This window comes from Ctenopharyngodon idella, chromosome 3, assembly GCF_019924925.1.
Source record: "Ctenopharyngodon idella isolate HZGC_01 chromosome 3, HZGC01, whole genome shotgun sequence".
Classification (NCBI taxonomy): Eukaryota; Metazoa; Chordata; class Actinopteri; order Cypriniformes; family Xenocyprididae; genus Ctenopharyngodon; species Ctenopharyngodon idella.
The window spans coordinates 40004820-40018963 of record NC_067222.1 but is presented as its reverse complement, the minus strand read 5'-3'; the positions used below and the strand labels follow the sequence as shown (position 1 = coordinate 40018963).

Sequence of the window (14144 nt, the reverse complement as noted above, 5' to 3'; positions counted from 1 at the left end):
TCTATAGTTAATTAGGCCTTGTACTAGTATGAATGATAGTATATGCTATTTGTAGCAGTGGTAGGATGACTTACATCACAGGTGAATCCTCCCATGTAGCTCCTGCAGGTGGCGCCATTGAGGCAAGGTTTGTCCTCACAGTGGTCAAACTGGGACTCACAGTAACTGCCTGTGTAGTCTGCGGGACATTTGCAGTAGTGTGTGTTACCAGTATTAACACAGTGTCCACCATGGTGGCAAAGCTCATCTGTCTGGAGACCTGTGTGTGAGAGAGAGTGTGTGGACTGTTGACAAGGAGAAGATCATAGTGAAATTGTATATGTCAAAAAAATTCACATCCATTTCTATATACCTCTCTGTCTGGCTGCAACTTCACAGGACACTCCTGGGATGTCACAATAACGACCTGACCAGCCACCCAAACAGTCACATGTGAAGGAGGCATCTTTCTGTCTGCAGCGGCCACTATTCTTGCATGGATTAGAAGGCCTGCACCAATCAACTGGATACTAAAAGAGAGATAAAGAAATTCATTTTAATCTGTAATTTATTTTCAGTGGTTCCATTCTATCCTTGATTTTATTTATTTATTATTAATTTTACTCTATTATTTTATGTAATTTAAAAAAATTTGTAGATGTTACAGCATAATGTTGGACTAATACCTGGCAACGGGGGCCAGTGTAACCTTTCGGACATGAGCAGCGATATGACTCCAGGGCATCTTGACAAACTCCTCCATTAAGGCACGGTTGAGAGTCACACTCGTTCACCTCGTACTGGCAGTAATCTCCAGTGAATCCTGAGCGGCAGGTGCATTTGAAGCCATTGATCCCATCAGTGCAGGTGCCTCCATTAAAACAGGAGCTAAAACAAAGGGGAGATGATTTGTTTATAAGCTACTATTGGCTAAAGTGTACACAGCAAAATCACCAGAGTTAAATCAAGTCTGCTCAGAGTACATATGGTCCCTCTCTAAATAGTGTTAAATGAGTGAATGAGCATTAGTGATGAACACCTGTTGTTAATAAGCAGAATCACTGAAGAAACGATAATCCTCCTCTGCTGAGATCTTGAGAGATATGTCTTTTATCTTCAGGTGATTTCATCTAAGACTGTGGCTGAAGTCAGTTGTAATTCTTGTGTTTCTTTTCTTCATTGATTCTGCTTGTTAATAGCAGGTGTTCATCACTAACGCTCAATCATCACTTAATTAATCGCTTAATTATCTCATTAACTTTAACTCTACTTCAGTGTTACTTTAACACTATTTAGAGAGGGACCATATGTACTCTGAGAAGAGTTAATTTAACTCTGGTGGTTTTGCTGTGTAGGGCTATGCAATTAATTGTAATAGATTTCAATTTTCGCTGCTGCATTCCGTCCAGCGTGCTGTCCTTTCCTTCACAGCAGTGCACATTCGTTCCTCCCTAAAAGCCCAAACTTAACATCCAGATCAGCCAAATAAGTGAGTATTGTAAAATGCAGTCTACTGTTGCTAAACTGCAGGACAGGTTTGATATTAAACAGTGTTATCAAAAGCGCATTAAGCCGCAAAAGAGACACTGTTCCACAGGCAGCTTTCTGTGCTCTGTGAGTCGGAGTCGAACATGAATAAGCAAATGGGCTTCTGATACAGGCCTAAACGCATACACACAAAAATGTATACACAAAGGGACACAGTTGAGAAAGAAAACGATTGTGTATCAGTATATTGGATCTGTGCAGCTCTTAAAGTGACAGCAGCCTAATATCCCTGCTGCAGTCTGTCATTAATGATAATCAAACAACAAATGACAAAGGAAAATCCCTAACAGATCTTGACTGAATAACTTAAGTAGCTTTAATAAGAATTAATCTATATTTAATGTGTACAGTAAGACTATGCCGTATTATTTTACATTTGATTATTCAAAGGCTATTGCTTATCTGAATACCACTGTTAGCACATTTATTCTGTTGTATTTATTTGTTGGTTTCATTTGTAATTAGTTTTGTTTTGTAGTTTTGTTGTTTGCTGACTGTTTATGTAATTATTTTGAGGACCCTTTTCTTACTTTAGTTAACCTAGTATTAGTTTTGTTAAAGTATCGATAATTGTGAAATTTCCCTGATATTTAAAGTTACTCATATTGTGAAATAAGACTTGTAATAAGATACCAATAATCATGATTTCAATATTGACCAAAAATAATTGTAATTATGATTTTAGCCATAATCAAGCAGCCCTACTACAGCGTTTCTTTTGTAAGCTATGAGCGACCTCATGGTCTCACCTTTCAGTGCAGTCGGGTATGTTGGTCTCACAAAAAAGGCCTGTGAAACCTGGTTTGCAGGTACATGTGTAGCTGTTGACATAGTCGGTGCAAGTGCCTCCGTTCTTGCAAGGACCGCTTTGACACTCGTTCACCTCGGTAGCACAGCGAGCCCCTGTGAAGCCAGGCAGACAGCTGCAACGGAATGAGTTCACTCCATCTGTACAGGATCCTCCATTCAGACAGGGGTCTGGCAAAATTTGAGAACACCATTAGACCACACCAACGCGCAGAGAAAATGTTTCTGTGATCTGCAAAAAAACTTGGTTTATGTTTGATTTGACTCACTTGGTGAACAATCGTTGATATCAGTTTCACAGTTGGGACCAGTGTAGCCAGCACGGCAGGAGCACACGTAGCCACCCAAAGTATTCGTACAGGTCCCGCGGTTCTTACATGGGTTAGAGGTGCATTCATTTATGTCATTGTTACACAACTGACCTGTGGTGTGAAGGACACTCAGAGTTAAGACATGCTTCAGCAAAATCAATTCTTACAGACTTGAATCAGAATGCGTTTAGTGACTTACCCTGCCACCCAGGTTGGCAGTTACACTGGTAGCCCAGGTAGTCAGGCGTGTGCACACAAGAAGCGTGGTTGGCACAGGGGTTGGGAGAGCAAGGTGTGAGCAGTTCTGCACAGGTGGGACCACTATAAGGTGGCTCACAGAGACAGGTGAAACTGGCGACTCCATCCACACAGGTGCCTTGATTTAGACACGGGCTGGAGGCACACTCGTTGATGTTCACCTGACATAAGTTACCTGAGGATGGGAGTGAAAGACGGCTGTCAGAATGTAGCTATTGGCAAAAACAGTGAAATTCCTAAGAACTTGCAGGGAAACATTACACCCTTTTCAGTGGTAGAGGTTGAAAATAAAATACGAGAGGACACACTGTTCTTCCTGGTAGTACAATGTGTAATAAAATCTCTTTTTGTTGTTATTATTCTAATACACATACTGAGCTAATGTAACATATCTCACCTCTAAAACCCTGCCGACACTTGCAGGTGAAACCATTGAGCTGGTCGATACAGGTGCCTGCATTCTGACAGGGGCTGGGTAAACAATCGTTTCGGTCTATGTCACAGTTCTTACCCACCCATCCAGGCTCGCAGTCACACCGATAGCTGCAGGAGCAATACAAACAAGAGTCACACTCAAAACAAGTCCACATTTATTTACTTCCTGCTGGTTTTAAAGGTTGTAATGGAGCCGTACCCATTAGGGTCATCCCTGCAGGTCCCGTGCAAACATGGGCTGCTGGCACACTCATCCACTTGTGAATAGCAGTATGGGTCGTGGAAGCCTTCAGGGCACTGGCAGTAGAAGCCATTCTCATCATCTACGCAGGTCCCTCCATTGCGACAGGGGTTCGACTGGCACTCATCAATCTCATCTTTACATTGAGGTCCTGAAAGGGAGGGGAGTTTATAATGAGGTTTCGGTAGCACTTTATTTTACAGTGTCCTTGTTATGTATTGTAGAGTAACAACAGTAAGTTATGCATAATTACAAGCAACTAACCTTAACTGAGTAATGAGCACGTCAATTAATATTACTGTATAATTACACAGCAACAAGGACAGCTTAGAATAGTTTAAACTTGGTTTCTCTTCTGTATCTCCATGAATTTGCAAACTCAAGGGGGTATTTAAAATGTATATAAAAAAATAGGGGTCTCACCGGTAAAGCCAGGTTTGCAGACACATTCATAGCGGTTTATGCCATCTTTGCAGATTCCGTAGTCACAAGGGTTGCTAGCACAGTCGTCAAAGTTGATTTCACAGTTGGTACCTGTGTGGGAAGCAAAAACCTTCTTTAATATGAAACGCAAAAAGCGGAATATAGCTAGGTGAATTAGTAATACATCATCCCTCACCTGAGGTGCCATGTTGACACTGGCAGATATACTTGTTGACTCGGTCCACACATTTGCCGCCATTCTGGCAGGGGTTGCTGTGGCACTCGTTGAGCTGGTTCTCGCAGCGGTAGCCAGTGTAGCCAGGATCACAGTTACAAGTGTAACTGGCAATGCCATCTATGCAAGTGCCATGGTGGCACGGGTCAGGCTTGCAGTTATCGATGTTGCTCTCACACAGCCTTCCCTCAAACCCTGAGGACAAAGAGGATACGTGTAAGAGTGAATAAGCAGAGAATGGTGCTTTTCTGTTAGCCCGACATCTCAAGGGCTGAGTGAGGTGGTGAGAACGGAGAGATATCAGATATACATGAAGTCTCTGCTGCTCTACAGGCATTTGTGGTTCTTGCCTGTCAAGAACAATTTCCCCTCTGCGGACCATTACTGCACAAGCTAGGTGAGACAAAACTGCATTGTCCTTGTTCATAGTATTTCCATTTTCCTACCGTCCGCTCATGATCACTGTGATTCAATGCCCTGTATTTGTGTTTTTGTCTGGGGTGTAAATACTTCCTCGGTTTCGCTTGTACTCTTTATCCTTCTTATCCAGCACCCCCTAGACTGCCCCCCTGCTTTTTTGGTCTGAAAATATCTCTCCTCTTTCCCCAGTCTCGATTCGTTTTTTCTCTCTTTTCTGTCTGCTACCTCCGTTTCCTTCTTTCTCTCTCTTGTGAAAGGTTCTACAGTTTGGAGTCTCTGTTCCCGTGGTTTCCATGCCGACAGGCTGTCAAGGCAGCAGCCTTGTGAGGAGCAGGGCAGGGCTGGGCTGCGGTAGTGAGAGAGAAAGTGAGAGAGCCCTTCACAGGCCTCACAGACCTGCTTTTGTCCCCTCGAGTAGCAGGACAATACCCTGCGTCCCAGCTAACGGGACAGCTCAGCAGAGGGGAACTGGAGCACGGAGAATACCAAACAGCAGGCTGTTTCAGACAATACACAAACTCCACATCTCTGCTTTCTAAAAGCCAAGAGACACAAGCAGTACATACTGTATCTTTAGCCCAAGACATTCACATACAAGCTCATGCTAATTTGTTGGACAAATCAATCCCAGAAAAACAGCCATTCCTACAGGCACAACTATGTGAAAAGCTTTGGTTGTGCCATACGTCGCTGTGTGGGTATGCATTGCGGGTTACAGATGAACAGATGTCGGGGTGATGACCGAGCATAACCCCCAACATCAGCAGCTGCCGGCCTTGGTGACCCTGTGACATTGGGGTCTGCAGGGCAGAGGAGGGGGATTTGGGGCTTTTCGTCAGTATGCCCAGCAGCATGATCACAGAAACATGAAGTAAAGCATCTGACCCTGAGATCACTACAGGCAGGTGTATGGATGTAATCAGCAATGATGATTTTGACTTTGAACCCTGAAGGGATCCACAAAACTCTCGCACAGCAGGCACACACAATCATACACACATCTTCATTAAGCAGCTTACCTTCAGCACAGCGGCATTCATAGCCATTGGGCCGGTCAATGCACTTGGCTCCATTTTGGCAGGGAGTGCTGGCACACTCATCAATGTCGATCTGACACATGGTGCCAGTAAACCCTGGGACAGGCAAACATAGAGGTTAGAGGTCAGTCTGAGGCAGCAGAGGTGAGTTCCACACACTGACGGGTCATTAGGTTCAGCTTTGGGGGCAGTAGTGCTCGGTCTAGTTGTAGATGTATGCACATTGGATAATTCAAAGTGGAATTGAGTTTTCAATTGAGGTTCACTTAAATTTTTGGAGTTAAAGATTTGAATTTATGATCTCAGTCGTGTATATCATCAATAACATGTGCACTGTGGCTTGACACTCTCCCAGACCATTGAGAACCAGAATTTAAAACATTTGAGTTGAAGCAAAAACTGGAGTCTTAAAATATGTCCAGGTTCTGCATCCTCTGAATCCATCCAACAACCACACTCTGGACTGGACTGCGTTGAAAGTTTTTTATATAGTGTATATATATATATATATATATATATATATATATTCTATAGTTGACTTGTGCAGTATGTGGACAATTATCGAAAACTATGCTTGAATATTAACTATCTCTTTATACTTTTTTTTTGGCAGATGTTAATCAACATTTTTAGCAATTTAAAATTAGTTATCTGGAAAATGTGCATTTGTGAGGGGGCATTGGGCTTTAAACACTGACTGATATCCGTTGTCTGGGAAAACGCTCTAGTAAGTATGAAAAAAATGGCTGGGGCCCCACAGAAATGTTCATTTCTGCATCTTTAGAGGGTGTTGTGTTGATTAACAGTGTTATGATGGGATCTATGTTGATGCCTAGGGCAGAAGGTTAGAAGGGGGAGATGCTAGAATTGTTTTCTTCAAGGCCAGTGGCCCTCCCCCTTTCCTTGCACAAACGCTACCGGCTCAATAGCTAAATGGGGGGTGCGGAGTTGTCTGCCCCAGATGTAAATTGCGGACATGGAAAAGAATCTCATTAGCAGGGCTGCTGTTCCCCCCACCACCTCTATGCAGAGAGAGATGGGTGAGACTGCTGTCCCTTCTTTATGGACACGTCGGGAAGGGTGGGGGGTGCTTGTGTAGAGAGGCCACAATGGTGTCTTTGTTTGTGCACGCAGTTGCATAGCGCTAAAGACCTCACTCTAATGAGTAATTACGCAAAAACTCTATCAAGCTAGGGGGCTATGCTGGGTTTTACCTGATATTACATGAATCAAGATTGTGTATTAAGTGACCACACAAGCGAATTTTGCATACAAACTGTTGAGCCGGTGATGCAGGGAAAAATACATGTTTCATACCTGGCTGACAGGTGCAGGTGAAGCCATTAACCATGTCTCTGCAGATGCCGTCGTTTACACAGGGGTTGCTCTCGCATTCATCAACGTCCACCTCGCAGTACTTCCCCTGATAGCCTGATAGAGAGACAACCAGAGTGAAATACAGTTCTAAACCTCAATGCATTGAAGACAGATCTCGGACCGCAGTTTCTCACAACACAGGGGCCCACAGACACACTGAGTTGTTCTGCTACACTGCACCCTACAGCAAGTTCATGTCTCCAAGGAAATGGAGAATTGCTCCGTCTATGCAAACTGAGGCCCCTGCTTTGACTAGAAGCACCACACCCTACTGTCCGCAGGATGCCCTGTGGTCATCTCTCCATTGAGAACACACATGTTCTATAATCAGCAGAGTGCTGCTCTTGTGTGTCGCCCCATTCAGGTGAAACAGAGTGTGGGCCGGGGCCAGAGCACTGACGGCGGCATGGAATCAGAAAGAATTGGCCCCTCCACGTGAGCCAGGGCCAAGTTGACGATAAGGAGGGTGGGGAAGAAGAGGTGTCTGTGGAAATGAAAGGGGTACGAGCAGAAGTGGGGGGAGGGGATGAGAGTGCTGGGAAAAAGTTTGCTCTCTCTCTATGTGCGAAGGGCGAGGAACGGAGCACAGAGGGGCCCCATTGTTCCACTCCATTCCCACCACTCAAGATCTCATTATAATTCACTGCACACTCCTCCCCCTCTCTCCCAGATTGCCCAATACACCCCACTCCCAGCACCGATTTGTATAGCTCCCCAAAAAACCTAAAGATGCATGTAGTGCAGGGTACAAGTTTTTACCGAACGTGTGTGCTGAAGACACAAAGCCAACACTGATCTGTGGTTTCTGTGACTTACCCATGTGGACTGAGTACTTCTATTTCAATTGAATTACCCTCCCCGCCTCCCCAATCGACATTACATAACAAACCCTTCTCTTCTGAACTTTGCATGTTTTCCAAAGTAGTTCTATATAGTCATATACTGTGGAAGTCCACATTGATCAGAAGCAGATTTAGCATCTCTGTGTAAGCTAAGGGTCAAGTGCACTGACATACCAGGCATACAGATGCATGTGAACTCGCCGATACGGTCCAGGCAGGTGGCGTCGTTCTGGCAGGGCATGGACAGACACTCATTGATATCAATCTCACAGCGAGGGCCGGTGTAGCCCCGTCCACACTGGCACTGGAACGAACCCTCTGTGTTTACACACTTCCCAAAATGCTCGCAGGGGTTGGCACCTGGCACAAGAGAGAGACAGAGGAGTCAGTTAAAATTTACTCTCTACTGAGAGAGACAAAGATGAGGGAGAGACAGAAAGAATCAGTGAGAGAGGGAGCCATACAAAATGTTGTAAATTTACCAATAGAACATTCATCCATGTCTTGGTTGCAAGCTCCACCAACAAAGCCAGCAGGGCAGGTGCAGATGGCGCGGCCGTTCAGAGGGTTAGTGTCACACACGGCCCCCTCATTACAGGGGTTACTGACACAAGCATCATCCAGATGACAGAGCAGACCTGTAGGGACAGCAGAATGTCACTATTTGCACTTTGAGGACAACAGACAAGACCTAAAAATAAGGAGGATTGATAAGATAAAGACAGTCATACCAGTTTTGCCCACCGGGCACTCGCAGAAAAAGGAGGCCACGCGGTCATGACACGTGGCACCGTTGAAGCAGACAGCAGTGGCACAGTCGTCAATGTTCTCACTGCAGTCGTCCCCCGTCCAGCCATTGACACATACACAGGTATGTCCTCCAATGGTGTTGAAGCATGTACCACCATTGTGACAAGCATTGGGCTGCATGAGACACTCGTTGACATCCTCAGCACAATACTGGCCTAAGGACAGAATGACAAGTTATTTTGAGTTATTTTAACTTGAAAATTAACAATATACATGGGGGGAAAAAAGTGTATATTTACCTGTCCACTCAGGCGGACACTGACAGTTGTATGTATTGACACCATCTACACAGATCCCACCATTCATGCACTTGTGTCCAGGGCAGTCATCCACGTTCTCCTCGCAGTTGTGTCCCCTGAAGCCTGGGCGGAGAAATGAAATATGACACAGGAAGCAGGGGGGTTAAATGTGGGAATAACAATGCCTGATCTATTCCTCACTTCCCCAACACACCTAATAACTTTCACTAAATCTTGCTTCACAACCACTGATAAATTGATGAACAGAGTAAAGTGAGCAGTAAAAAGGTTCAGTGGGTGTTGAGTGTTTACATATTCTCACGGCGGTTCCCACAGCGGTAAAGCCAGGACCTGACGGAGCTTTGCTCTAGAGGGCCATACTCCCTGCCGTGTTTGCTTGTTTTATAATCTCTCATGGTTTCAATGACTTCCTCTCTGGCGAGCGACATTTCCTGCTTGCTCCCCAGAGGGGAGCAGAAAGGCAATAAAGTAAATTCCTGCCCAGCAGCCCACTCGCTTTCCCTCTTCCACGCTTTGACTTTCTTGCTCACTCTCTTTCTCTTCTGTATCTTTCTCTCACTCAGTCTGAGCTATTTATAGCAAGCATGAGGTATCACTGCCTGGAAAGTCCAGACGCTTCGGGAAACCCCAAATTCAAGGGATGGGCATGAGTATGGGAATGTGATAAAGGGTGTGTGTCAACATGAATGGATGCATGCTTTGTACCTGGTAAGCAAGCACATTCGTAGGTGTGGTCACCGGTCTGATGGCAGGTGCCCCCGTTGAGACACTGTGAAGGGGCGCAGGGCTGGGTGGGCACCTCACATGTGCGCCCGCTGTACCCTAGAAGGCACTCGCAACGGAATGAGCCATGCGTGTTCATGCAGATGCCACCGTTAAGGCATTTTCCGGGTTTGCGGCACTCATCGATGTCATTGCGACAGTTTTTTCCCTGATACCCAGGTGGGCACGAGCAGTTGTAGTGATTATTCGAATTAGTACAACGGGCACCATTGGCACAGGGATTTGTGGCACATGCATCAATCAGGGAACAATCCTGACCTGCAAACACAAGAAACATCATTCACAAACAGCCCTATATTTCCCATAAACTGTCCCATGATGACATGAAGACACCCTCAAGCTTACCTCTGAAACCTCGCTGGCACACACAGGTATACTGTGGGACTTCATTAGCAACCTGGCTTTTGCAAGCTGCTCCGTTTAGACAAGGTGAGCGATGACAGGGGTCCAGATGTTGACAGATCAAACCAATATAACCAGGTCGGCATCTGTCGAGTGGCACAAATTTAGAACATGAGCACCTGAGTGTAAAAGCATTTCAGTGGGACATCAGAAACTTTTATCAACAGCGCAGGTCCAGTATCTCGCCAAACTCATGCACAGAACATATAAATAGTAAATATACTAATCTTATTATAAAACAAGGTTAGCAAACAGGTGATAATCCACACAAACACATGCACACACATTTCCATGTTTTATGGGGACTTTCCATAGACAATGATTTTTTTTATACTGTACAAACTGTATATTCTATTCCCCAACCCTAGCCCTGAACACAACCCTCATACATTCATGCATTTTTAAATTTTCAGAAAACATAATTTAGTATGATTTTAAGCGGTTTTCCGAATGGGGACCAAAAAATGTCCTCACAAGGTCAAAAATTACTGGTATTATTAACCTTGTCCCCACAACGAGGCATTTACCAGGACCATACACACATACAGAGAGAGAGAGAGAGAGAGAGAGAAACACTCAATTTTATGCTATCCACCAGATGTTGCATATATGTCTGTCTTGATTGTAACAGCAGAGTACACTTTGCACATTCTCTGTTATTCCAATATGAAAAGCATGCTCCTCTCCATGCCAGACTGCATTCCAGGATCATTACTGATTTTCCAATTTCTTCGCTGCATTCAATAGTAAAACATGGCTGTGAATCACGTAACTATCTGTGTTCACCCATGAGACCTTGCAAACTGTTTACAGCGTTCCATGTGTTACCTCACAATGGAGACCACTCAAAAGACAGGGCACAACAAACCGTAGGTATGACATGATGGTAAAGCCACTTTGTGGCAGTTGAATACAGATCTTTCCGCTCTAATTCTATGCTTTTCATTCCAGGAAGGTTATCTTGATGGACAATTGAGTGGGACCTGAAACTGAACAGGTAAGATAAAATAAACAACTTTTTCTTAAAAAAGGCCATCTCTCTCATGGGCTCTGAGGCCTTTGGTAAGCTAGGCTTGAGAAGCCAGTGTGTGTTGGGTAACCCTACACCCACACAGGGAGCCCCGCCACAGGATGAACTCCCACATCAAAAAGACCGTTTGAAGCTGATGACAAGCACTGGGATGGTCTGTTCTCTCTGTGTCCCCCCTCAGGCCCTCTCTCTCTTTTCACTGTAAAACAACCCCTGGGCAGAGACAACAATGGCTTTTCCTCCTCTTTCTGTTACAGGATGACCACTTTTTACACTGAGCTATCTGTCCCTTTGTTGTTTTGCCTCTTTTGTGGCTGGCGCCTTCTACCCCACACAAATTTGAAGCGGTTTCTCTCTGACCTTGGAGAGGGGCTTCAGAGAAGGGCTTGGCATATAGGGGGTGCTGTTTTAGACTGCTGCTGGACCTACAAGCCTTTTTGTTTTCATGACCTATACATTCCATTCAACTATTTCATCAAAACCAGAGATAATTCGAACTGTGGTGACAACTGGTTTTCTACCCAGCAAGACAATAGAGGATGACGTAACAGCGTTCTGCTGTTTGGAGGACACACCTACAGAAAAATTTCATATGGGAGTATTAAAATATTCTGGAACCAAAAAACAGACATAAGAGAGCCAAGCTTAAGTTTACTTTAAGTCTTAAGTTGCTGGCGTCGAGAATCCCAAGTCTTATGATTAACGAGACTTACGCCTGATACTGAACAGGACCTGTTATGTTAAGGTTAAAATTCAATGCTTGACTGCGTAGAAGAAGAGGAAAATGTTGGTTTGCTTCACTTGCTCTATTCATTGGTGATGTCTGCTTAATAACAGTACTGTTGACTTAACAACACAAGAGTGTATTTGCTGGCCATGGTTGGTTGTTTTTATCATAAAGTCTGAGAATTTGAAGCAAAAGAGGCCAACTGGACCAATCTGAGGGGTGATATATCAAAAACACCTGTCTGGTATTACTATATTTCCAATACAGCCAGCTAAGTGTTAAGACTGCATGTCTGTGGGGAGTTTTTTCTTGAGTCTAAATGAAAAACAAGGAGGAAACAGATCAGCAATAAGTAAGAAAGAATTCTTCATGAATACCCAGGGCTACTCCTCCATCTTCTGAAGCCCCCAATGCGGCACACTGCTTTTCCCTATGAACCCTTCACATGCTGGGAGGTCAAATGTCAGAGGTCAGCAGTCTGATTGTGATGATAATGTCAGGCAGTGTAGTGGGGGGCGGCTCGGGGGTGTCTGTTAGGGAGAAAATGTCTTTTGGAGGGTGGAATGGGGGAAGAGTCCGGTACTGAGAGTCATGTCCTGTCATATTTCCTGTAATCCCTCGTCTCCTGCTCTGAAAACACTCACACTCTTTCTGAATCCCAGATCCCTGTTGCTGTGGCAACCTCACAGGCGACCGAGCAAGCCTGACACCCCACCAATCACCCCCTACCCTTCATCCCCTTGGCTATTTGTCATGGCTTGGCTGGGTTTATTTAGAGGCAAATTAACTATGTCTGGAATCTTGGGGGTCACGAAAAAAATGAAACTGGGAGTTGCGGCACAAAAAGAGTTTTGAGGAGACAGGGGAGGAGACCCGCATCAAGGTTCAACTAGCATGCAGTCTGACAGTCAAGCCCTTATAAAAATGTCCATTCTGTGCGATTGGCCTTTAAAGAATGCCGAGACACAGCCTGCTTTACAACCTGTTGTTCGCCTGTCTTTGGCTCTAGGAAGCAGTTGATGTAAATGTGCAGAGTGAATGAGTGCATGTGTACATAACCAGTAAGGAATTTGTGATAAAGGCCAAACTAGTCAGATTCTGGGGTACATCTCCTAACTGAGCTATTTTTATATGTACTATTGTTACAAAATTTAAAAAAAAAAGTGTGGTCAGCAAGTGGTTAAACAAAAGAGAAACTTTTTGGACAGACCACAATGGGCAGGATCATTGAGGAACTGCTCATGGGATTTCAAAGAGTTACTGGACTATGAGGAATTGTGGATGTGTTGACAAAAGATATTTCCACACACAAAGACAGGGAGCCTATGGCCTTACAAAACCTGATAACATGCATGTGTGTGTGAGTTTTGGAACGCATTCCCTCTTTGTGCGTGTATCCGTGCTGGAGTTACATACTTTTTGCATTGTGAAAACCTTGGTGAAAGTGTGTGAGAATGTGTAGATATTGGTCAAGTAGCAGCAGGGGGAGGTTAGGATATTTGTCCTCACACGGTGTTCTGCAGCCAAAACACACATTCTTTTGTCTAGGTCTTGGCTGTGCCTATCATTCGTCCAAAAACATACAGAGAAGAGTCCTATCAGAGCTTTCAGAGTGAAAAATAACTCATTGTAAAGGGCCTTCAACCTGGAAGGAACTCCACTGTGAGCGAGGATGTTCTACAAAGAAAATTTTGGGAAAAAATTGAGTGTTGTACAGAGGGAAATTAGCCGTTTTTGCTTTTAGCCAGGTGTGGGATGTTACTCAGCATGAGCAGTGAGTCAAATTTATCAAGAGTTGACCCCTGGCCCCTAAGGAATATGCAAGTAGACAAGGGTGTGATAGGAAGAGGCCAGAAACAGTAAGCCTCCAATGTCACAACACCACTGATGGCTCACGCCAGCTGCAAACAGCACCAAACAACTGTTCACATCTTTCAGCACTGCTTTGGCTTTCTGCCTTCTCTCTGCTTCTTTAAAGGATTACACCCAAAACAATGGCACTATTCTGTCTGTGAATCTCCAAACAGATGTGCACAAACACACACAAACACATACATGAATGCAGACTGTTAAATCACATGCACAAGTATAGCACCACACTCACAGCACATCTTCACTGACAATGTTGGAAATAGGTTAATGAAGCAGTTGGACAGCTTGACAATTAAACAAACAACTCAGTGCACTGATGCAGTCAAACACCACAACAAATACCTCAC

At 44.5% G+C, this 14144-nt stretch overlaps 1 protein-coding gene across 1 annotated transcript in view; it reads right to left on the bottom strand.

Moving 5' to 3' along the window:
- The window catches only part of notch3 (notch receptor 3), a 32692-nt gene that overhangs the window by 8823 nt on the left and 9725 nt on the right, over positions 1–14144 (bottom strand). The window contains exons 3-20 of the mRNA XM_051889583.1: positions 10112–10254; positions 9689–10024; positions 8963–9085; positions 8645–8878; positions 8396–8551; positions 8088–8273; positions 7012–7125; positions 5677–5790; positions 4199–4432; positions 4003–4113; positions 3538–3730; positions 3301–3446; positions 2845–3078; positions 2604–2756; positions 2277–2505; positions 666–867; positions 353–509; positions 75–259 (exon numbers count right to left, since the gene is read on the bottom strand). Coding sequence (XP_051745543.1) covers positions 75–259; positions 353–509; positions 666–867; positions 2277–2505; positions 2604–2756; positions 2845–3078; positions 3301–3446; positions 3538–3730; positions 4003–4113; positions 4199–4432; positions 5677–5790; positions 7012–7125; positions 8088–8273; positions 8396–8551; positions 8645–8878; positions 8963–9085; positions 9689–10024; positions 10112–10254 — 3250 coding nt within the window. The remainder of the gene's footprint in view (positions 1–74; positions 260–352; positions 510–665; positions 868–2276; positions 2506–2603; positions 2757–2844; positions 3079–3300; positions 3447–3537; positions 3731–4002; positions 4114–4198; positions 4433–5676; positions 5791–7011; positions 7126–8087; positions 8274–8395; positions 8552–8644; positions 8879–8962; positions 9086–9688; positions 10025–10111; positions 10255–14144) is intronic.